Here is a 22,552-nt window from a genome sequence, read left to right on the forward strand (position 1 = left end):
CTTATCTCTGTCTTCCACTTCTATCATAATCATCTCTACTGTATTCTTTCCATATATGACACCTTTCACGTTTATATCCTTCTTAGTCAGGAACATAACTCCACCCCCTTGCTTTTTCTCTCTGTTTCTAATCCAATAATTGTATGCATCATGTCCTACACTGTTGGGTGGTAGTGGGCCTTTTAATTTTGTTTCTACAATTCCCATTATGTCCGGTTCTTTTTCCTTCAAATAATCATTCAGCTCATTCAATCCTGTTATTAATCCATCTATATTTGTGTAAGACACTCTTATTTTTCTGCCACTTCCATTGTGTTCTCTGTTTCACTTATGTTTTTATTTTGTATGTCGAACTTCCTTAGTTTCATGTTCACTACTCTCCAATAGAATCTCTCTTTCTCTGACTCCGTTCTGTTCTCGTTTTTTGCCTTAGCTTCCAGTCTTTTCTGCTTTTCTTCCTCTCTTTCCTCTTTATTCATTTCTCTTTTTATCCATATCTTTTTGTATTGTTCACTTGTTGCTAGTTTCCCTGTTTTGGATAAGATATTCTCTGCCGTTGTTTGTGACTTGAATTTAATCTTAATTGGTCTGGTCTTGTCTGTGCTATACTTTCCGAGTCTAAATTTCTCTTCGATTTGTTTCATAATTTCTGGTTCATCTTCCTGAACTGATTCTAGTAATTGGCTTACTTTTTCATTTTCCTCTTTGATTCTTGTGGTTCTATCTGTGTTGTGTTTCTCTTCCATTCCTAATATAATTATACATTTCTTCTTGTCTGCTAAATCTCTTACTATATTCTCCTTTTGTCTCATCACTTTAATAACTGAGTCTTCAGTATGTTCTTTCAATTGCTGTTTGACTATGTCAGTGAATGAAACCTTATTTCCTTCTTGGGTTTTCTTCCAATTTTTAGTTTCTTTAGCTATTGTCTCTCTGTTTTCTTTACTATTCTTCTTCAATTCCTCATTCTCCACCTTTACTTCTCTTAACTGTCTTTTTAGGTCTTCTATTTCATCAGTTAAGTTTTTATTCGCCTTTTCTAGTTCTTCCAATCTTTCAACCCTTTGTAAAATGGTGTTCATATGACCTAACCTACTCTCCAAGTCCTCGATCACCTTATCAACCTTCTTCTCTAGTCTTGTCAGTCGGGGGGGGTTTGTGTCCCCCCCACTCTCTTTAAATCCCTTGAAAATATTCTCATCACTTTCTACTGTATTGTTCCTATCTATACTTCTAATCTTTACATTCTTATTAGACATTTCGTCGTCCTCCAGCTCGTCTTGCGGTCGCTTGTTTACTTTTTGGCGGTCTGTTAGGGCCAAGTCCTCTACTTCCTCATTACCTTCCATTTCCCCAGCAATCCCTCCCCTTCTCCTCTTTCCTTACTTTCCCACTACCCCACGAGCAATTTCCCCCCACCCTGTAAATACAAAAAGGCACTTCTCTTTGCGTTGGGATCCACAATCTGCACTTTTCTTCAGAACGTTCTTCAAGCCGTTTGTGTGTGTGTGTATGTATATATATATATATATATATATATATATATATATATATAATCTGTATATATATATATATATATATATATATATATATATATATATATATATCTGTATATATATATATATCTGTATATATATATATATTTATATATATACATTTATATATGTATATATATATATTATATATATATATATATATATATATATTATTTTTGTGTGATATGTATACAATTATTACTTCACAGATACCTGATACAATTATTACTTCACAGATACCTGAAGAAGAGTTGTGCTGCTCCTTAAAAGTAAGTTTGTTTGTTTGTTTTTTTCTTTCTTTTTTTCAATGCTTTGGTCTAATCTTTCATCATTTATCTTCCACTCCCTTCTTCCGCACACCTTCCCAAAGTCTGTCACCAACTTCCTCAATCCCTCTGATCCTGCCACAAGCACAGTGTTGTCAGCAAACAACAACTGGCTTATCTCCCACTTTTCTCCACTTTAGCCATCTCTAATCCCCTTCCCATTATTCTTGCATTTACCCCTCATACTACACCATCCATGTATAAATTGAACAACCAAGGCCACATATTATATCCCTGGCAAAGTACCATCTTTACCTCAAACCACTCACTCTCTCTATTTCTGATCCTAACACAAACTCTACTACATACATATACTACATTGCAAAACCCTTACAAGGGAGGTAGCCAAAAAGAAAAGGCATAAAATCATTCCCACCCATTCCATCCCTAAATACACTCCACTCCCCTTCACCCTCCCTCTTATCTTAGCACCTCCTGGATGATGGGTCATCCCTGCATCCTGTCCACTGCCTTGGGTCAGAGGCAGTGTTGCAAGGCACAGTACATCCACAACAAGGCCGCTTCATTAAATCGGCGACCTCCCCTCTCCGTCCCCCCATGCAGAAAAGGAGAAGACAGGGAGAAATCCCTTCGGGCTGCGTCAAATTTTGCTCACACATACTACCTCACCCCCCATCCCCCCACCCATTCCACCTCATGCATCACAACATCATCCATATACACCCATTCTCCATTCACCCCTGTCTTCTGTCCTCTCCTGTCCTTCCTCAACAGACATTCCCCTCTTCCCCAAAGCCCCCTTCACCCCATCCATCCATCTCATCCTAGAACGTCCCCTCATGTTCACTCCCTCCACATCTGTCTTCCATACCTCTTTTACTAGTCTTTCTTCGTTCATTCTTTCCACGTGTCCAAACCATCCTAATACTCTTTCATCAACCCTATCTCCCAACTCCCTTTCCACCCCTGTTCTTCTCCTCACCTCCTCATTTCTCACTCTATCCAGCCTAGTAACCCCTATCATACTTTTCAGACACCTCATCTCAAACACATTCAAACTCCTTCTCTCTTGCTCTCTTATGTTCCATGTTTCTGCCCCATACAGTGCTGTTGGCACAATCACACCTTCATACAGTCTCCTCTTAACATCCATTCCCAAATGTCTATTCCTCATTACACTTTTTAATCCACCAAGGCATTTACTCGCTTCTCTCAATCTACATTCTACCTCCACCTCCACTCCACCTTTTCCTGCCACATTTACCCCCAATTATCTAAAACTATCCACTTCCTCCAGTCGCTCTCCCTTAATGCTCACTTCCAGTCTGCTGCCACTTTCACCCCTTGTACATCTCATCACCTTACTTTTACCCACATTTATCTTCAGCTTTCTTCTTTCACACACTCTCCCAAACTCTGTCACCAACTTCCTCAATCCCTCCTCCGATCCTGCCACAAGCGCAGTGTCATCCGCAAACAACAGCTGACTCACCTCCCACTTTTCTCCATTTTCTTTAACCATCTCCAATCCCCGACCCACCACCCTTGCATTTACCTCTCGCACCACCCCATCCATGTATAAGTTGAACAGCCAAGGTGACATAACGCATCCCTGACAAAGTCCCACCTTTACCTCGAACCACTCACTCTCTTCATTTCTAAGCCTGACACATGCTCTACTACTCTCGTAAAAACTCTTGACAACTCCTAAAAGCTTTCCTTCTATCCTGTATATCCGCAAAACCTCCCACAGTGCCTTCCTGTCTACCCTCTCATAAGCCTTTTTCAGATCCATAAAAGCCAAAAAAACATCCTTCCCCTTTCCTATAGCTTTCTCACATATCTGCCTTACCACAAAAATCTGATCTACACAACCTCTACCCATCCTAAATCCACACTGTTCCTCACCAATTACTCCCTCTGCTCCTCTCCTAATCCTCTCAATCAAGATCCTTCCATAAGCCTTCCCAACTAGACTTAACAAGCTAATCCCTATGAAACTACTGCACTCACACTTGTCCCTTTTTCCCTTGTAAAGTGGAACTATACAGGCACTCCTCCAGTCCTCTGGCACTCTCTCCAGCAAACATTAAATAACCTCACCAGCCAGTCCACCATCACTGTACCTCCTTTTTTTAGATATTCTGCATGGCATCCATCCAGACCAGGTGCCTTACCTGCTTTCATCATCTTAACAACTGCCTTCACTTCATCCTTCCTTATTTCTCCTCCATTATCCTCACTCATCACGGTCATTTTCTTAGCACTTTCCACTGCAACAATCTTTCCCTCCCTATCCTCCTTCACATTTAGCAATTCCCTTAAATATTCTGCCCATCTTCCCCTTACTGCCTTCTCTTCTATTACCATCTCTCCATCTGCACCTTTTACCTTTTCTTCTCTACTTGATTCGCCTCCTCTTCCTCTCTTAATTTCTTTCCAAAACATCTTTTTATTACTTTCAAAATGTTCTGTCATACCTTTACCCCATTTCACATCAGCTCTCCTTTTTGCCTCCTTTACCTTGTGCTTTACTTCTCTTTTCTTTTCTTTGTATCTTTCATATGACTCCCTCGTCCTATTTTGTAACCAATCTGTGCAAGCTCGCTTCTTCTCTTCTACAACCTTCTTTGTTTCCTCATCCCACCATTCACTACCCTTCCTTCTATTTCCTCCTGTCCTTCTTGTTCCACACACCATCTTTGTGCACTTTGTGACTCCCTCCTTGAACCATCCCCATTCCTCCTCCACTCCTAGCTCTACTCTATCCTTCACTCCCTCCCACTCCTCTCTCAGCTTCTTCTTGTACTCCTTCTCCTTTTCCTTTTCATGTAAAGAGTTCACTCTAAGCACCTCCCTACCTTTTGTCCTTTCCCTCTTTCTCCATCTATCCTTTACTCTCAACTTACCTTCCACCAAAAAATTATCTGATATTCTCAGCGGCGGCGCCAGGAATTTTTAGTTTGGGAGGCTAAGGGGGGGCTGAGCAAATTTTTGGGGGGGCTAATAGTAATATGATAATACACATATATTATCCTCATTTCAGAAGGGGAGGGGATTAATGGTAGGGCTAGCACTGATGGCTAACAAATCTTCAGCCCTGGCAATTAAAAATTCCACATAATAAAATTATTTCAATGAGTGTTTTAAATTTTCAATTTGCTCATTTCAGTTGGAGGGGCTAATAGGGGGGCTGGCCACTTTTTTGGGGGGGCTAAAGCCCCCCAAGCCCCCCCCCTGGCACCGCCACTGGATATTCCCCCACTCTCTCCCCTTATTACACGTACATCCTTAACTCTTCCTATTGTACTCCTACCTACCACTACATAGTCCATTAATGCTCTATCTACCACCCTTCCATCCACCACCCTCTCCCATGTGTACTTATGCTTGACTTTCTTCTGAAACACTGTATTTACTATCATCAACTCTCTTTCTAGACACATCTCCACCACCAACTCTCCACTGTGATTCTTTCCTGGAACTCCACATTTCCCAACCACTCCGTCAAATGGTTCATTTCCTACCCTATCATTAAGGTCTCCCAGTACTACTACATTGACATTTCTCCCTAATCCCTCTATGCACTCATTTAAATCTATCCAAAAAGCCTCCCTTTCTTCTCCACTCTTTTCACTACCAGGCCCATATGCACTTCCAAAAACCCACATCTCCTTGCCCAGTTTCACCTTCATCCACATTATCCTTGAGGAAACCTCCTTCCACTCCACTACACGTTTACCTATCTATTCACTTACTAGTATAGCCACCCCTTCTCTCCCTTGCCCTCTCTTCACTCCTGATAACCTCCCAATTACACTCCCAAACTTACACTTGCCCCTCCCTCTCAACTTAGTTTCACTTAAAGCTAACACATCCATCTTTCTTCTCACAAACATACTACCTATCTCTTCCCTACTACTTTCATAAAAACTATTGACTGCTCATAAAAGCTTTCCTTCTATCCCATATATCTCCAATACCTCCCACAGTGGCTTCCTGTCTACCCTGTCATATGACTTTTCCAAATCCATAAAGGCCTAAAAAACATCCTTACATTTTCCTAAAGTTTTCTTACATATCTCTCTTTCCACAAAAATCTGATCCATGCGACCCCTACCTGTCCTAAACCCACACTGTTCCTCTCCAATTATTCCCTCTGTTCTTCTCCTAATCCTCTCAATCAAAACCCTCCCATAAGCCTTCCCAACTACATTTAAACTGATCCCTCAGAAACTACTACACTAACTATCTATAGAATTATGAAGGGAATGGAAATCTTAGATAAGAATGATTTATTGAAATGGGACACTGGAAAAACAAGAGGACATGAAAAGAAACTAAAAAAAGATAGTTACAGAAGAGATCTGAAAAAAATAGTTTCCCACACAGAGTGATAGATACTTGGAACAAATTAGACAAAGAAACAGTGTTTGCAAACACTATTCAAGATTTTAAGAAAAAACTTGATGCTGAGAGATATAAAGATGGGTCACCACGAGCATAGCTCCCATCCTGTATAATACAACTAGGTAAATACTTACACTTGTCCCCTTTACCCTTATAAAGTGGAACTGTATTATATAGGCACTCCCCCCTCTGTTAAACAAACATTAGATATCCTCACCAGCCAATCCACCATCAATGTACCTCCTTTTTTTTTTAGACATTGTGCATGACACCCATCCAACCCAGGTGCCTTACCTGCTCTCATCATCTTAATAATTGCCTTCACCTCATCTTTATTTCTCCTCCACTTTCCTTACTCATCACAGTCATTTTCTTAGTGCTTCCCACTGCAACTACCTTGCCCTCCATATCCTCCTTCACATTTGCAACTCCCTAAAATACTCTACCCATCTTCCTCTTACTGCTGTCTCTTCCATTATCATCTCTACATCTGCACCTTTTACCTTTTCTTCTCTACTTGATTTGCCTCCTCTTCCTCTCTTAATTTCTTTCCAAAACATCTTTTTATTACTTTCAAAATTTTCTGTCACATTCTTACCACATTTCACATCAGCTCTCCTCTTTGCCTCCTTTATCTTATACTTTACTTCTCTTTTTTTTTTTTTTTTTTTTTTTACCTCTCATATGATTCTCTCGTCCTATTTTGTAACCAATCTGTGAATGCTCGCTTCTTCTCTTCTACAACTTTCTTTGCTTCATCATCCCACTACTCACTACCCTTTCTTCTATTTCCTCCCATCCTCCTTACTCCACACATCATCTTTGCACATCTTGTGACTCCCTTCTTGAAACATCTCCATTCCTCCTCCACTCCTAGTTCTACTCTACCCTTCACTCCTTCCCACTCCTCTCTCAGCTTCTTTGTGTACTCCTTCTTTTCCTTCTCATTTAAGCAGTTCTCTTTAAGTACCTCCCTACCTTCTGTCCTTTTCCTCTTCCTCCATCTATCCTCCACTCTCACCTTACCTTCCACCAAAATGTGATCAGATATTCCCCCACTCTCTCTACTTAGAACATTTACATCTTTAACTTTTCCTATTCTCCTTGTTACCACTATGTATTCCATGAACACTCTACCATCCTTCCATCCACCACCCTCTCCCATGTGTACTTAGGCTTGATTTTCTTTCTAAACACTGTATTTGCTATCATCAACTCTCTAGACACATCACCATCAACTCTCCAATACGAATTTTTCCTGGAACTCCACACTTACCAACCACTCTGTCTATTGGTTCATTTCTTACCCTGTACCACTACATTAACATTTCCCCCTAAACCCTCTATGCACTCATTTAAATCTATTCAAAAAGCCTCCTTTTCCTCTACACTCTTCTCACTACCAGGCCCATATACACTTACAAAAACTCACACCTCCCTAGTTTCACAATCCACATTAATCTTGAAGAAACCTCCTTCTACTCCACCACACACTTACCTATCTCTTTACTTACTAGTATAGCCATCCCCTTCTCTCCCTTGTCCTCTCTTCACTCCAGACACCCTTCCAAGTACACTCCCAAACTCAAATTCGCTCCTTTCTTTCAATTTAGTTTCACTCAGTGGCAACACATCCATCTTTTTTCTCACAAATGTACCATCTATCTCTTCCCTTTTACTCTCATCTGTACCACATCCATGCACATTAAAATACCCAAACCTTAGGGTACTGGTTCTGGTTGGAAAACTCCTCCAAGACCCTATTATGTTTTTTTTGTTTTTGTTTTTGTTTTTTATGGAATGTCCCCTTTAGGCCTACATGGACAAGGATGCCTAGTCCAATCCCTGTCCTGTTCATATCTCCATTTACCCCCATCTTCTCCCTTCCTTCCTCAATAGACATTCCTCTCTTTCTCAATGTTCCTTCTACCCCATCCATCCATCTCATCCTTGTTCAACCCCTCATGTTCACTCCTTCCACCTCTGCCTTCCACACCTCTTTTACTAATCTCTCTTCACTCATTTTTTCCAATGTCAGTAAATCTTTAAAAAAGTGAATATATATTTTTTGGGGGGAGAGGAACCCTGTGTATAGAACAATTCATATTTATGTTTAACATCAATGTTGTCATTTGTGTTTACATTTATGTTGACCTAATATTTACATTCAAAACCTTAATGATTGCATCTCACACTGACACAGCCTTCAGAACAGCAGTCATTTGGGTGTACAACTATTGCCCCTGGAACCAATGCCTCCAATTTGGTCCAAAGCTCTACAACCCCTGATAGAGTCAATTTGACCGTGAAGGACATTCTCAAACGTTTCCCAGCGATTATATCCATTTATTATGGCCTTGAGGATGGAACGTTTAGAATATATCCAGCCAAAACGGCGAGTGAAATTGAAAAATGCAAACAGTATGATCACAAGATAAGGTAAATGTCTTGTAATGTATGAGAAGTATGTACAATGAAGAGCAAAATTTTTTACCCTTACTACAGGTCTTACAACATTAGTATGATTTTCTTTTAAGTCTTGTATTTTCCTGTGTAGTATTTAGCTTACAGATAGGTAATTTTTTTTACATACATATACCAAAGGCTTTTTCCCCCTTACAAGGGAGGTAGCCAAAAATCAAAAGCATAAAATCCAATCCCACCCATTCCATCCCTACATACTCCACTCACATTCACCCCTTGGCTCTTCCTGGATGATGAGTCATCCCTGCATCTCACCCACTGCCCTGGGTCAGAAACAGTGTAGCAAGACACAGCACATCCACAGCAAGGCTGCTTCATTTAATCAGTGTCCCCCACTCTCAATCCCCTCATGCAGAAAAAGAGAAGACTGGTAGAAATCCCTTCGGGCTGCATCAAACTATCATTCACACATATACTCCCTAAAAAATGGCAATGGAAAAACAAGAGGTCATGAAAAGAAACTCAAAAAGAATAACTATAGAAGAGATCTGAAGAAAAAAAATAGCTTCCCACATGGAGTGTTGGGTATCTGGAATAACTTAGATAAAGAAACAGTGTCTGCAAATACTGTTCAAGATTTTAAGAAAAAACTTGATGCTGAAAGATACAAAGAAGGGTCACCACGAGCATAGCTCCCCTCCCGTATAATACAACTAGGTAAAAATACAACTAGATAAATACCCCCTATACACTGCACTGCCATTCTCCATTTACCCCCATCTTCTCCCTTCCTTCCTCAACAGACATTCCCCTTTTTCCCAATGCCCTTTCTACCCCATCCATCCATCTCATCCTTGTTCACCCCCTCATGTTCACTCCTTCCACCTCTGCCTTCCACACCTCTTTTACTAATCTCTCTTCACTCATTTTTTCCAATGTCATTAAATCTTTAAAAAAGTGAATACATAATTAAATAGCAAATAAAAGAACAAACTGAAGACTCAGTTATCAAAGTGATGAGACAGAAGGAAAATATAGTTAGAGACTTAGCAGATAAAAAGAAATGTATAATTATATTAGGAATGGAAGAGAAGTATGATCTTAATAGAACCACAAGAATTAAAGAGGAAAAAGAAAAAGTTAGCAGTTTACTAGAATTAGTTCAGGAAGATGAACCTGAAATCATGAAACAAATTGAAGAGATATATAGACTCAGAAAATATAGTACAGATAAGACTAGACCAATTAAGATTAAATTCAGGTCACAAACGACAGCAGAGAATATCTTAGTAAAAACAGGGAAACCAGCAAACAGTGAACAATATAAAAGGGTATGGATAGAAAGAGAAATGAATAGAGAGGAAGGAGAGGAGGAAAAAATGAAAAGACAAGAAGCTAAGGGAAAAAACGAGAATAGAACAGAGACAGGAAAAGATAAATTCTATTGGAGAGTAGTGAATATGAAAGTGAGGAGATGGACCATGCCAGAGAAAAACAAAAGGGAAACAGAAAATACAATGGAAGTAGCAGAAAATTAAGAGTGTCTTACACAAATATAGATGGATTAATAACAGGATTGAATGAACTGAATGATTATCTGAAGGAAAAAGAACCGAACATAATGGGAATTGTAGAGACAAAATTAAAAGGTCCACTACCACCCAACAGTATAAGACATGATGCATATAATTATTGGATTAGAAAGATATAAATGTGAGGAGTGTCACATATGGAAAGAATACAGTAGAGATGATTATGATCGAAGTGGAAGACAGAGATAAGAAGAGCAGAAAGTTTGTGATAAATTATGTGCCTCCAAAAACAGCCTCGTGGGAAGAGAGTGAACATAAAAGTATGTTAGAAGACACAAGGATAACATTAAATAAGATAATGGAAGATGGAGGAAGAATAGTTATGATGGGCGACTTTAATTGCAAAGAAATCTGCTGGGAAGAGATGACAGTAAAGGGTGGAGACGACTCATGGGGAAATGTTCTACTCGAGATGATTATTGACCATACAATGACACAATGGATACAGCAGAACACTAGGTATAGAAATGAAGAAGAACCATCAAGACTAGACCTAATAATCACATCTGAACCTAAAATTGTGGAAACGATTGAATATAAGACACTCATAAGTAAAAGTGACCACATATTGATTGAACTGGAACTAAATGAGGAAAAATACATGAAAAGAAATGAACAATATAGAAAAGGAAGAATGATGTATGAAAAAACAAATTTGGATAAAATGAGAGAATTCTTTCAAAAAGAAAACTGGGAAAGAATATGCAAAGAAGAAACAACAGTGGAAGAGAAATGGAATATTTTGACAAAAATTTATAAAAAAAAAAAAAGGAGTGGAAAAATATGTCCCAAGGCAAAAACAAGAAAAAGAATATGTAAAGTGCTGGTACAACAAAAGTTGTAGGGAGTTAAAAAAACATAAGAGATAAAGCCTGGACCAAATGGAAGAAATACAAAAGACCTGAAAAATGGAAAATATATACTGGTTATAGAAATGAATATGTATAAGTGTGCATAGAGAAAAAGAGAAAACATGAAAAAGATGTCATAGAAAAATGTAAAGATCAACCAAAACCATTTTATAGATTTGTAAACAACAAACTGAAAATCAAGATTTAGAGAAATTAAGACAAGGAGTTAAATACACAGAGGAAATAGAAATGGCAGAAATTATGAACAAGCATTTTAGATCAGTGTTTACAGGGAGAGCATACAACCTGGAGAGATTGAATGGGAAGAGAAAGTCCCCCCTATGAAAGAAATAGAAGTAACAAAGAATGACATAATGAAACACTTGAGTAATCTTGATGTCAAAAAATCGCATGGACCATATGAAATAGCAAACTGGATTTTGAAAGAATGCAGGAATGAACTGGCAGACAAAATACATAGCATAATAAACAGTTCCTTGAAAGAAGGAAAAGTTCCAAAAGATTGGAAAAAAGCAAATATAGTACCTAAATATAAAGGGGTAAATAAAGAAGACCCTACCAACTATAGACCAGTCTCTCTAACAAGCACAATAGCAAAAATTTGTGAAAGAATTGTCAAAAGTAGATGGGTAAAGTATTTGGAAAAAAACAATGTGCTAAATCCAAGGCAATTTGGATATATAAATTGGGAGAAGAAGGAATAAAAAAAGCTGAAAATGAGAAGGACCTGGGAGTCATTATTATGAATAATATGTCTCCTGAGAAACATATAAATAAGATTTTTGGAGAAACTTATAATTCAATAAGAACAATCAAAGTGGCATTTACATACCTGGATGAAGAAATGGTGAAGAAAATACTAATCACTTTGATAAGACCAAGATTGGAATATGCAGCAACGATGTGGTCACCAGGTACAAAAAAATGTATAACAAAACTTGAAAGAATACAAAGGGCAATTACAAAATTGGCACCAACACTCTCAGAACTATCATATGAAGAGAGACTAGCAAAACTAGAGCTACAGACACTAGAGCAAAGAAGAGAGAGAGGTGATTTGATAACTATTTATAGAATCATGAAAGGCATAGAAATTATTGATAGAGAGGATCTAATAAAATGGGATGATAGAAATACAAGAGGACACGGAAAGAAAATCAAGAAAGACAGCTATAGAAGAGATATGAAAAAGAAACGCTTTCCTCACAGAGTAATAGACAGTTGGAACAAGTTACCGTAGATGAGAAAGTGGTGTGTGCAAAAACAATACATGAATTTAAAAATAGTTTAGATAAAATGAGATATGAAGATGGGGCACCACGAGAATAGCTCCCCTTCCCGTAAAATACAACTAGGTAAGTACAATCTCCTCTTAGTATCCATTCCCAAATGTCTATTTCTCATTACATTTTTTAATCCCCCAAGGCATTTACTTGCTTCTCTCAATCTACATTCTACCTCCACCCCCTCCATTTCCCATCAGACTTGCACCCAAGTATCTAAAACTATCCACTTCCTCCAGTCTCTCTCCCTTAATATTCACTTCCAGTCCATTACCACTTTCTTCCCTTGTACATCTCATCACCTTACTTTTACTCATATTTATCATCAACTTCCTTCATTTGCACACCTTCCCAGACTTTATCACTAACTTCCTCAATCCCTCCTCTGATCCTGCCACAAGTGCAGTGTCATCAGCAAACAACAACTGATTTATCTCCCACTTTTCTCCATTTCCTTTAACCATCTCCAATCCCTGGCCCATTACCTTTGCATTTACTTCTTGCACCACCCTATCCATGTATAAATTGAGCTGGCAAGGCAACATAACACATCCCACCTTTACCTCAAACCACTCACTCTCTCTATTTCTGATTCTAACACAAGCTCTACTACTCTCATAAAAACTATTGACTGCTCTTAACAGCTTTCCTCTTATCCCATATATCTGTAATACCTCCCACAGTGCCTTTCTGTCTACCCTGTCATATGACTTTTCCAAATCCATAAAGGCCCAAAAAACATTCTTAAATTTTCCTAAAGCTTTCTTACACATCCCTCTTACCACAAAAATCTCATCCACACAACCCCTACCTGTCCTAAACCCACTCTGTTCCTCACAGATTTCTCCCTCTGTTCCTCTCCTAATCCTCTCAATCAAAACCCTCCCAATCAAAACCCTCCCCTAAGCCTTCCCAACTACACTTGACAAAACAGATCCCTCAGAAACTACTACACTCACACTTGTCCTCTTTTCCCTTGTAAAGTGGAACTATACAGGCACTCCTCCAGTCCTCTGACACTCTACCCTCTCTTAACCCATTCAACTCCGATGACAAGATGTCTTGTCATTTGGTCAAATAAAACAAAAAATCATAAAACCCCAAAATGTTTGATCAAACACCAGAAAAATATTACGTCAGTCCTCGCTTCGCTGCGAGCGAAGCGAGGACTGACGTCATATTTTTCTGGTGTTTGATCAAACATTTTGGTGTTTTATGATTTTTTGTTTTATTTGACCAAATGACAAGACATCTTGTCATCGGAGTTGAATGGGTTAAACAGTAAATAACCTCACCAGCAAATCCACCATCACTATATCTCTCTTTTTTAGACATTCTGCACGAAACCCATCCAACCCAGGTGCTTTACCTGCTCTCATCATCTTAACAACTGCCTTCACATCATCTTCCCTTATTTCTCCTCCATTTAACTCATTCATGACGGTCATTTTCTTAGCGCTTCACATTGCATCTACCTTCCCCTCCCTATCCTCTATATTTTGCAACTCCCTAAAATACTCTGCCCATCTTCCTCTCACTGCCGTCTCTTCCATTACCATCTCCCCATCTGCACCTTTTACCATTTCTTCTCTAATTGATTTGCCTCCTCTTCCTCTCTTAATTTCTTTCCAAAACATTTTTTATTACTTTAAAAAAAAATTCATATTATCCCATTTCCCATCTGCTCTCTCCTCTTTGCCCTCTTTATCTTATACTTTACTTCTCTTTTCTTTGTACCTCTCATGTGATTTTCTCATCCTTTTTTAACAGATAGAAAATATTTTTTTAAAGAATTTGAATTTTGTATTATGAAAAAACCTGGGTGGATAAATTTTTTTGCTTGTAATTGAACAGTATATGCACATATCTACACACACACACACTTTCAACGAACGGACGGCTTGACGAACGCTCTGAAGAAAAGTGCAGATTGAGGATACCAACGCAAAGAGAAGTGCCTTTTTGTATTTGCAGGGGGGGGGAATTGCTCGTGAGGTAGTGGGAAAGTAAGGAAAGAGGAGAGGGGGAGGGATTACTGGGGAAATGGAAGGTAATGAGGATGTGGAGGACTTGGCCCAGGCAGACGGGCGGAAGATCAACATGAAACGACCACCGGATGACGAAATGGCAAATAAAAATGTAAAGATTAGAAGTATAGAGAGGAGAAATACAGTAGAAAGTGACGAGAATATGTTCCAGGGATTTAAAGAGGGTGGGGGGGACACAACCCCCCCCAGACTGATAAGACTAGAGGAGAGAGTTGATAAGGTGATCGAGGACTTGGAACGTAAGTTAGGTAATGTAGGCTCCATTCTCCAAAGAATTGAAAGATTGGAACAACTAGAGAAGGCTAACAGAAACTTAACTGAAGAAGTAGAGGACCTAAAAAGACAGTTAGGAAATGTAAAGGAGGAGAATGAGAAATTGAAGAAGAATAGTAATGAAAACAGTGAGAAAATAGCTACAGAAGCTAAAAATTGGAGAATAACTCAAGAAGGGAATAAGGTTTCATTCACTGACATAGTCAAACAGCAATTGAAAGAACATAATGAAGACTCAGTTATTAAAGTGATGAGACAGAAGGAGAATATAGTAAGAGAATTAGCTGACAAAAAGAAATGTATAATTATATTAGGAATGGAAGAGAAACATAACCCAGATAGAACCGCAAGAATCAAGGAGGAAAATGAAAGGGTAAGCAGTTTATTAAAATTAGTCCAGGAAGATGAACCAGAAATTATAAAGGAAATTGAGGAAAAATTCAGACTCGGAAAATATAGTACAGATAAGACCAGACCAATTAAGATTAAATTCAGGTCACAAACAACGGCAGAGAAAATTCTATCCAAGACAGGGAAACTAGCAACAAATGATCAATATAAAAAGGTATGGATAAAAAGAGAAATGAATAAGGAGGAAAGAGAGGCAGAAAAGCAGAAAAGAATTGAAGCTAAGGCAAAAAACGAGGAAAGAACGGAGTCAGAGAAAGAGAGATTCTATTGGAGAGTAGTGAACATGAAAATAAAGCAGTTCGACATACTAAAGAAAAACATAAGGGAAACAGAGAACACAATGGAAGTGGCAGAAAACTAAGAGTGTCTTACACAAATATAGATGGATTGATAACAGGATTGAATGAACTGAATGATTATTTGAAAGAAAAAGAACCGGACATAATGGGAATTGTAGAAACAAAATTAAAAGGCCCACTACCACCCAACAGTGTAGGACATGATACATACAATTATTGGATTAGAAACAGAGAGAAAAAACAAGGGGGTGGAGTTATGTTCCTGACAAAGAAGGATATTAACGTGAAAGGTGTCATATATGGAAAGAATACAGTAGAGATGATTATGATAGAAGTGGAAGACCGAGATAAGAAGAGCAGAAAATTTGTGATCAACTATGTGCCTCCGAAAACAGCCTCATGGGAGGAGAATGAACATAAAAGTATGTTAGAGGACACAAAGATAGCATTAACTAAAATAATGGAAGACGGAGGAAGAATAGTTATGATGGGCGACTTTAATTGCAAAGAAATCTGCTGGGAAGAAATGACAGTAAAGAGTGGTGATGACTCATGGGGAAATGCTCTACTTGAGATGATTACTGACCATTCAATGACACAATGGATACAAGAGAACACTAGGTATAGAAATGAAGAAGAACCATCGAGGCTAGACTTAATAATTACATCTGAACCTAGAATAGTGGACAAGATTGAATATAAAACACCAATAGGTAAAAGTGACCACATATTGATTGAACTGGAACTTAATGAAGAAAAATATATGAAAAGAAATGAACAATATAGAAAAGGAAGAATGATGTATGAAAAAACAAACTTTGATAAAATAAGAGAATTCTTCCAACAAGAAAACTGGGAAGAAATATACAAAGAAGAAACATCAGTGGAAGAGAAATGGAATATTTTGACAAAAATTTACAAAGAAGGAGTGGAAAAGTATGTCCCAAGACAAAAACAAGAAAAAGAATATGTAAAATGCTGGTGCAACAAAAGTTGTAGGGAGTTAAAAGACAAAAGAGACAAAGCCTGGACCGGATGGAAAAAAGACAGAAGACCTGAAAAATGGAAAATATATACTGGTTATAGAAATGAATATGTACAAAAGTGCAGAGAGGAAAAAAGAAAATATGAAAAAGATGTTATAGAAAAGTGTAAAGATCAACCAAAACTATTCTACAGATTTGTAAACAATAAACTGAAAAACAAACAAGACTTGGAGAAATTAAGACAAGGGGGAGTTGAATACACTGAGGAAATGGAAATGGCAGAAATTATGAACAAACATTTTAAATCAGTGTTTACAAGGGAAAATATACAACCTGAAGAGATTGAGTGGAAGGAAAAAGTCCCCCCTATGGAAGAAATAGAAGTAACGAAGAATGAAATATTGACACACTTGGGTAATTTTGATGTCAGAAAATCGCATGGGCCAGATGAAATAGCAAACTGGATTCTGAAAGAATGTAGGAATGAACTGGCAGACAAAATACATAGCATAATAAGCAGTTCCTTAAAAGAAGGAAAAGTTCCAGAAGATTGGAAAAAAGCAAATATAGTACCTATATATAAAGGAGGAAATAAAGAAGAACCTACCAACTATAGACCAGTCTCTCTAACAAGTACAATAGCAAAAATATGTGAAAGAATTATCAAAAGTAGATGGGTAAAATACTTGGAAAAAAACAACGTACTAAATCCAAGGCAATTTGGATTCAGACAAGGACGATCATGCGTCACCAATTTAATATGTTTCTATTCAAGGCTAATAGATATAATACAAGAAAGAGATGGATGGGCTGATTGTGCATTTCTAGACCTAAAAAAAGCTTTTGACAAAGTACCACATAAGAAGTTGCTTAAGAAATTAGAATATGAAGGAGGAATACAAGGTAAATTGCTAAATTGGATGGAAGACTTTTTGCAAGAAAGAAAAATGCGAGTAGTGATAAGAGATCAGCACTCAAAATGGAATGAAGTAATAAGCGGTGTCCCGCAGGGAACAGTTCTGGCCCCAATAATGTTTGCTATATATATTAATGATATGGATGAAGGAATTGAAAGCTATATGAGCTTCTTTGCAGATGATGCAAAATTACTGAAAAGAGTGAAAACTGAAGAAGATTGTGAATCACTACAGAGAGATCTAAATAAAGTACAAGAATGGAGTAGGAAGTGGGAGATGGAGTTCAATACAAAAAAGTGTAGTATAATGGAATTTGGAAAAAGCAAAAACAGAATAACAGGATCATATAATTTGGGAGAAGAAGGAATAAAAAGAGTAGAAAATGAGAGGGACCTGGGAGTCATTGTTATGAATAATATGTCACCTGAGAAACATATAAATAAGATTTTTGGAGAAACTTATAATTTAATAAGAACAATCAAAGTGGCATTTACATACCTGGATGAAGAAATGGTGAGGAAAATCCTAGTCACCCTGATAAGACCAAGATTGGAATATGCAGCAACGATATGGTCACCAAGTACAAAAAAATGTATAAAAAAACTTGAAAGAATACAAAGAGCAATTACTAAACTGGCACCAACACTCTCAAAACTATCATATGAAGAGAGACTACAAAAACTTAAACTACAGACACTAGAGCAAAGAAGAGAGAGAGGAGATTTGATAGCTATTTACAGAATCATGAAAGGCATAGAAATTACTGATAGAGAGAATCTGATAAAATGGGATGACAGAAATACAAGAGGACACGGAAAGAAAATAAAAAAAGACAACTATAGAAGAGATTTGAAAAAGAACAGCTTTCCTCACAGAGCAATAGACAGTTGGAACAAGTTAGATGAGAAAGTGGTGTGTGCAAAAACAATACATGAATTTAAAAATAGTTTAGATAAAATGAGATATGAAGACGGGACCTCACGAGCATAGCTCCCCTTCCCGTAAAATACAACTAGGTAGGTAAATACACAACTAGGTAAATACAACTAGGTAAATGCAAAGAGCAATTACAAAATTGGCACCAACACTCTCAAAACTATCATATGAAGAGAGACTAGCAAAACTTGAACTACAGACACTAGAGCAAAGAAGAGAGAGAGGAGATTTGATAGCTATTTACAGAATCATGAAAGGCATAGAAATTATTGATAGAGAGAATCTGATAAAATGGGATGATAGAAATACAAGAGGACCAGGAAAGAAAATCAAGAAAGACAGCTACAGAAGAGATCTGAAAAAGAACAGCTTTCCTCACAGAGTAATAGACATTTGGAACAAGTTAGATGAGAAAGTGGTGTGTGCAAAAACAATACATGAATTTAAAAATAGTTTAGATAAAATGAGATATGAAGACGGGACACCACGAGCATAGCTCCCCTTCCCGTAAAATACAACTAGGTAAATACACACACACGTCAGTTGAAGTGACAGTGAAGTTTGGAACACCGGGAAAACTTCATGTTTCATCGGTCTCAACAATGAGGGAGTACCTTTGTTGTATTAATAGGGAAGGGGAAAGCTTGTGGTGTAGTGGGAAGATGAAGAAAAAGGAGAAAGAGAGGGATTACTGAGGAAAATGGAAGGAAATGAGGTAGGGGATGAACGGGCCCCCAGATGATAGAAGGGGTGTAAACAAAAGAGGTGCAGAACACACAGACAAGGAAGAACAAGGAAGCAGAAGTGTCAAAAACAGAAATATAGATAATAGCAACTCAATGGAAAGAGAAGATAACTGCTTTCATGGATTTAATGAGAAAGGAGGTGACAACCTCCCCCGACTAGTAAATCTAGAGGAGAAACTAAAAAAAATTAATGAGGCATGGGCAGCTAGGTTTAACCAATTAACACTAGTTACCCAAAGAGTTGATAAACTAGAAGAACTAAAGAAGGAGAATCAAAACCTAACTAAAGAAATAGAAGAATTAAGAAGACAGTTAAAAGAAGTAAAAGATGAGAATAAGGAATTAAAGAATGATAAAGAGAATAAAGAGTCCATAGCAAAAGAAACACAGGGTTGGAGAAAAGTCCAAGAGAACAACAAAATTGTATTTAGGGATATAGTGACATAACAGATGAAAGAACAAACTAAGGACACAGTTATTAAAGTGATGAGAGAAAAGGAGAATAAAGAGTCCATAACAAAAGAAGCACAGGGTTGGAGAAAAGTCCAAGAGAAGAACAAAATTGTATTTAGAGGTATAGTGACACAACAGATGAAAGAACAAACTAAGGACATAGTTATTAAAGTGATGAGACAAAAGGAGAATATAGTAAGAGACTTAGCAGATAAAAAGAAATGTATAATTATATTAGTGGTGGAAGAGAAACATAATCTAAATAGGACCACAAGAGTAAAAGAGGAGAAGGAAAAGGTAAACAAGATATTATAAGTAGTTCAAAAAGATGGACAAGAAACAGGGAAAGAAATTGAAGAAATATATAGAATAGGGAAATACAATACAGATAAGACCAGACCAATTAAGATCAAATTCAGGTCACAAACGACAGCAGAGAATATCTTAGCAAAAACAGGGAAACTAGCAAACAGTGATCAGTATAAACAGGTATGGATAAAAAGAGAAATGAATAAAGAGGAAAGAGAGGATGAGAAACCAAAAAGACTAGAAGCTAAGGAAAAAATGAGAAAAGAACTGTCAGAAAAAGAGAAATTCTATTGGAGAGTAGTGAATATGAAAGTGAGGAAATGGTTCATAGCAGAGAAAAAGGAAAGGAAACAAAACACAATGGAAGTAGCAGAAAATTAAAAGTGTCTTACACAAACATAGATGGCTTAATAATAGGCTTGAACGAACTGAATGAGTACCTGAAGGAAAAAGAATGGAATATATTGGGAATTGTAGAGACAAAATTGAAAGGTCCACTACCACCCAACAGTGTAGGACATGGTGCATATAATTATTGGATTAGAAACAGTGAGGTAAAACAAGGGGGTGGAGTTATGTTCCTGACTAAGAAGGATATAAATGTGAGGAATGTCACATATGGAAATAATAGAGATGATTATGATGGAAGTGGAGGACAGGGATGGGAAGAGCAGGAATTTTGTAGTAAATCATGTTCCTCCTAAAATGGCTTTGTGGGAAGAGAGAGAACACAGAAATATGTTAGAAGACACAAGGATAACACTATATAAGATAATGGAAGGGCAGTGCCCAGGGTGCAGGGATTATCCACCACCCATGAGAACCTAAGATGAGGAGAAAGAAAGGGTTGTGAATGGGGGGGGGGTACTTGCCTTATGACTTGGCTACCCTCCTTGTAAGGGAGGTGTATCAATAAATATATGTGTTTGTGGACGGCAGAGAGAATTGTCTCCCTCTTGCCCATTTTCAAAACCCATCAACCCTCTCACCTCCTTCAGGAAGTGCAGCCTCTTGGTCTCCGGACTAGGCCCAAGCTTTCTCTCCGTCTCTCAACTGCATTTCTTCCCCAGCTTTTCGCATATGGAGAGTTGACAATGTGCAACTGCTCTCCTCCTCCTCCTCCTCCTCCTCCTTATCCCCCTCAAATACAGCACAAACAACAGTCCACAGTTTCTGCCAAGAAAGATCAGTGGGAGGATGCTGAGGACCGTTACTGGTCATTATGGGGCTGCAGGTTTCCAGTCATTGTACTTTTTTGCTTTGATTTCCTGAAAGAAAGAAATCACGTTATTCCTCCATTCAGCAGCCATTTACAATGTGCAAGGGGAACATGCTGATGGTATCCTTGTCCCCCACCACAGAGGGGGAAATGGTGTAGTAATGGACAAAAACATGTCCCTTGTTTCTGTTGCTTTTCTTGAGTCTCTTTTACCACTTCTAGAACCCCACCACCTCTTTTCTATGTTGGGGGATAAGAATTCCACCACTGTGTCCCATGTATTTACCTAGTTGTATTATATGGGAAGGGAGCTATGCTCGTGGTGACCTGTCTTTGTATCTTTCAGCATCAAGTTTTTTCTTAAAATCTTGAATAGTATTTGCACACACTGTCTCTTTAAGTTATTCCAGGTATCCAGCACTCTGTGTGGGAAGCTATTCTTTTTCCAATCTCTTCTATAGGTATCCTTTTTAAGTTTCTTTTCATGACCTCTTGTTTTTCCATTGTCATTTTTTAGTGAATCATTCCTATCAAAGATTTCCATTCCTTTCATGATTCTAAATATAGTCAGTAGATCACCTCTTTTTCATCTCTGCTCCAGTGTTGATAGTTCCAATTTCGATAATCTTTGTTCGTATGTTAGTTTGGAAAGAGCTGGTGCCAATTTTGTTGTTGCTGTCTGTATTCTTTCTAGTTTCCTTATATTATTTTTAGTACTGGGTGACCATATTGTCACTGCATATTCCAGTTTTGGTCTAAAAATGTAACTAATATTTTTTTAATAATTTCTTCATCCAAGTAATCAAATGCCACTTTCATTGACCTTAATAGGTTGAAAGTTTCTCCAACTGTTTTGTTTATATGTTTATCTGGTGTCATGTCTTTGCTGATTATTACTCCAAGGTCCCTTTCCGAGTGCACTTTCTTGATTTCTTCTTCACCAATTTTATAATTTTTTTAAATTCTGTTTTTACTTTTTCCAAACTCCATTATGCTACACTTCTTGATATTGAAGTTCACTTCCCACTTTTGAGTCCATTTCCAGATTTTGTCCAGGTCTGATTGTAATGAATCACAGTCCTCTTCTGTTCTTACTTTCTTCAATATTTTTGCGTCATCTGCGAAGAAATTCATATAACATTCAACTCCTTCATCCATGTCATTTATGTATATGGCAAACATGATTGGAGCCAGCACCGACCCTTGTGGAACACCACTTATCATTTCTTCCCATTTTGAGTATTTGTCTCTAATTACTACCCTCATTTTTCTCCCAGTCAGGAAGTCTTCCATCCATTCTAATAGTTTACCTGTGATGCCACCTATTGATTCTAATTTTCTTATTAATTTCTTGTGTGGTACTTTGTCAAATGCCTTTTGTAGGTATAGATAGGCACAGTCTGCCCATCCATCCCTCTCTTCTATTATATCTATTAGTCTCGAGCAGAAGCAGACCAGGTTTGTCGTACATGATCTTCCTTGTCTAAATCTAAAGTGGTTTGGGTTTAGTATAAATTTTTCTTCCAGGTGTTTAACCCATCTACTTTTGATC

At 37.8% G+C, this 22,552-nt stretch overlaps 1 protein-coding gene across 4 annotated transcripts in view; it reads left to right on the forward strand.

Annotated features, from left to right (window-relative positions):
- The window catches only part of LOC143019524 (VWFA and cache domain-containing protein 1-like), a 124,687-nt gene that overhangs the window by 35,775 nt on the left and 66,360 nt on the right, over window positions 1-22,552 (forward strand). For all 4 annotated transcript variants that reach the window (XM_076175210.1, XM_076175212.1, XM_076175211.1 and 1 more), the window contains 2 exons: window positions 1,772-1,804; window positions 8,436-8,671. In XM_076175210.1, the coding sequence (XP_076031325.1) occupies window positions 1,772-1,804; window positions 8,436-8,671 (269 nt within the window). The remainder of the gene's footprint in view (window positions 1-1,771; window positions 1,805-8,435; window positions 8,672-22,552) is intronic.

The sequence above is a fragment of the Oratosquilla oratoria genome, chromosome 37, assembly GCF_046742065.1.
Source record: "Oratosquilla oratoria isolate Oo_2021 chromosome 37, ASM4674206v1, whole genome shotgun sequence".
Classification (NCBI taxonomy): Eukaryota; Metazoa; Arthropoda; class Malacostraca; order Stomatopoda; family Squillidae; genus Oratosquilla; species Oratosquilla oratoria.